This window comes from Chrysochloris asiatica, unplaced genomic scaffold (genome assembly GCF_000296735.1).
Source record: "Chrysochloris asiatica unplaced genomic scaffold, ChrAsi1.0 scaffold00131, whole genome shotgun sequence".
Classification (NCBI taxonomy): Eukaryota; Metazoa; Chordata; class Mammalia; order Afrosoricida; family Chrysochloridae; genus Chrysochloris; species Chrysochloris asiatica.
Genome location: NW_006408649.1, coordinates 555,876 through 559,533, shown reverse-complemented (window position 1 = coordinate 559,533; position 3,658 = coordinate 555,876). Strand labels below are relative to the sequence as shown.

Sequence of the window (3,658 nt, the reverse complement as noted above, 5' to 3'; positions counted from 1 at the left end):
AGATGCACAACAGAACAAAACACTGGCTAGTCTTGTGCCATCCTCACATAGTGACCAGATGCACAACAGAACAAAACACTGGCTAGTCTTGTGCCTGAACCTACTGCTGTTGCCACTATGCCAATGCATCTTGTTAGGAGTCTACTTCTTTTTCGCTGACTATCCACTTTAACAAGCATGGTCTCCAGGGACTAGTCCCTCTTGATAACATGTTCTAAGTATGAGAACTTGCCATCCTGGCTTTTAAGGAGCATTCTGACTGTACTTCTTCCAACACAGATTTGTTTGTTGTTCTGGCAGTCCATTGTACTTTTAATATTCTCCTCCAACACCACAACTCAAATGCATCTATGGTCTTCTTTTCATTAGCCAACTTTCACGCGCATATGAGGTGACTGGAAATAGCATGGCTTGGGTCAGGTGCATCCATCCTAGTTCTCAACTGATAACTTTCTATTGGATATATTAAAGAGAGTTTGTGCAGGAGATATGCCTAATGCAATATGTTGTTTGATTCTTGATTGCTACTTTCATGTGCATTGACTGTGAGTCCAAGTAAATTGAAGTCTTTGACAACTTCAATCTTTTCTCCATTTATCATGATGTTATTTATTGGTCCAGTGGCGAGGATTTTTGTTTTCTTTATATTGATGAAGGCTGCAGACTTTGATCTTCATCAGTAAGCATTTTAAGTCCTCATTGCTCCCAGCAAGCAAAGCTGTGTCATCTATCGCAGGTTGTTAATACATCTTCCTCTAAACTTCTTCACATGATTCGTTTTTTTTTTTGAAAAACTTATTCAATCTGCATGCTGTTGCTGTATCGTGAAAGAATACAACCTGGTACATACCCTTTCTGATTTTAAACCATTTAGTATTTCCTTGTTCAGTCTGAAAAGCTGAATTTTGGTCTATGTACTTGTTCCTCATGAGCACAATTCAGTGTTCTGGAATACCCCTTATTCGCAATGTTATCCAGTTTGTCATGACCCACAAAGTTTAAAGCCTTTGCATAAGCACACATCTTTCTGGTATTTTCTGCTTTCAGTCATGATTTCTCTGACATTAGCAATGATATTCATTGTTCCACATCCTCTTCTGAATCTGGTTTGAATATTTGGAAATTGGAAATTCCCTGTTGATGGATTAATGCAGCTGTTTCTGAATTATTTTCAGTAAAATTTTATTTTCATGTGATATTAATAATATTGTCTGATGATTACTACATCTCTCTTTGGAATGGGCACAAATGTGACTCTCTCCTAATTGGCTGGCCAAGTAGCTGTCTTCCAAATTGCTTTGCATAGATGATTGAGTGCCTCTTGCACTGACAGCATCAGTCTGCTGAAAGGTTCAGTTATTGTAGCCTGGCTTTTCACCAATGTCTTCAGTGCAACTTGGATTTCTTCCAGATGCCACCTCTTGAAATGGGTGAACGCTGACCATTGCTTTTTGGTACAGTGGCTCTGTGTATTCCTTCCATCTTCTTTTGATGCTGTCTGCATCATTCAATACTTCAATACACAGCCCATAGAATCTTTCAACATTACAAAAATCAAGGCTTGAATTTGTTCTTCAATCATTTCAGCTTGAAAAATGCTGAGTGGGTTCTTCCCTTTTGGTTTTCTAACTTCAGGTCTTTGCATATTTCATTATAATATTTGACTTTGGCTTCTGGAGCTACCCTTTGAAATTTTCTGTTCAGCTCTTTTACTTGATTTGTTCCATTAGGTTTAACATCCCTAACCTGGAGTGCAATTTCAAAGTCTCTTCTGACATACATTTTGGTCTTTTTATTCTTTCTTATCGTCTTAATGACCTTTTACTTTTTTACTATTTGATGTCATCCTGCAATTCTTCTGGTCTTGGGTTATTAGTGTCTCATTCATCAAATCTGTTCTTCAGATAATCTCTGAATTCAGGTGGGGTATGTTCAAGGGCATATTTTGGCTCTCGTGAACTTGTTCTCATTTTATTTAGCTTCAGCCTGAAGTTGCACATGGGTAATTGGTGGTCTGTTTCACAGTCTGCCCCTGGCCTGATATTAGCTAATGACATGGAGCTTCTCCACCATCTCTTCTTAAAGCTGCAGTCAATTTGGTTCCTATGTTCTGTATGATGAGGTCCATATGTATAGTCACATTTTAGGTTGTTTTAAAAATGCATTTGCAGTGAATAAGCTATTGGTCTTGAAAAATTCTGTCATGATGTCTATTTTGATCGCCTAGGCTATAGTCATATTCCAACCACGGATCCTTCCTCTTTCTTCGCAGTCTTTACATTTCAATTACTAGTAATTATCACTGCATGTTTACTGCATGTCTTGATCAATCAATACTGAAGAATTTGGTAGAATTTTTCAATTTCATTATCCGTGGCTTTAGTTGTTATTGTACAATGTGAATACATTGTATACCTCTAGTCACTGCTCTTCCTTGGGTATTATCCTATCACAGACGGCACACAAGATAATCTTGACATGTTCTTTTTGACAATGAACATGAGCCTCATATATACACAAATGCTAATTCACTTAGTTGAAGTGTAAGTGATTTGCACATGGATTCTGATTCAGAGGAAAACTGTGTCCCAAAGGGTTTTCAGGGACTGTGATGTGTCAGATGTAGATCCTCAGGCCTTTCATCTTAAGGGTCTCTGTGAAGATTGAGTGCTTTACCATTTCTGTCACCTAGGCCTACATATCGTATCTGTGTGTGTGTACAATGTGTATGTACACACATTCACACACAAACAGAATTCAAAGGAATGATCTCCCCACAGGTTTTCAGTAAGAATCACAGAACATGAATTCCTTAAAATAAAACTCATGCACAGCCTAATTCTACTATGTAAAGTTTAAAAAAATAATAATAATTAAAATTTCTTTCTGGTAACAAGACAACTAACAATTCAAGACAGTTTTAACTTGCACACCATTCCTCAAGGCAAGAAGACGCTGTGAATGATAGTTTCCATTGTCAGAGAAAATACGATTATGAGACTTAAGATGGTACCAGTAAACACTACTTCAAGCCACTGTATCACCTTAGTAGATAGATAACCAAACACACACAATGAGGAAAGAAAAACTCACATGATGTAGGAATAGCCTAGATACAAATTCCCAGTTGTAAGAAAACTAGTCTTACTAGAAAAAATTCATTGAGTAGTCTGGATTCTTTGATATTTTCTTACAGATATATTCACATATTGTTTCTTTAGAGAAACTATTTTGCTATTTGGTTTTATATTCTTAGCACCCAAACACAGAGTCTGGCTCATGGAAGGAGCTTAGTATTTGTGAAATAAGGAAATACATACTTCTTAGACACAACAGTAAAAGCTACTGTGGTCTTAGAATACTTCAAATAAAGTAGTTTACAGTAAACAACAGTGATTATATGTTTGAGAATGAAAACGCAAATTCATTTCTTTGAAGAGTAAACAACAGTAAATTCAAATGGACATACCTTAGCAACAGCTGTGATGTGCTCCAGTGCCAGAGCATGCAGAGTCTCATCTTGGCTTTCAAGGAGCAGTTTCAGGGATGGGAGTAGGAGGGACTGGTTAAGAAGCAGCAAGCACAGCTCCTTGACACCCTGAAACCAGAAGTTAAAGAATGTCAGTGAGAATGAAGGAACAAACAAGATGGCGGATCC

General features: G+C 37.4%; 1 protein-coding gene across 1 annotated transcript in view; it reads right to left on the bottom strand.

The window, feature by feature from the left end:
- NBAS (neuroblastoma amplified sequence) overlaps positions 1–3,658 on the bottom strand; it is a gene marked incomplete at its 5' end in the record, with an annotated part of 556,069 nt that overhangs the window by 37,947 nt on the left and 514,464 nt on the right. Inside the window, one exon of the mRNA XM_006869470.1 lies at positions 3,470–3,598. Within this exon, the coding sequence (XP_006869532.1) occupies positions 3,470–3,598 (129 nt within the window). The remainder of the gene's footprint in view (positions 1–3,469; positions 3,599–3,658) is intronic.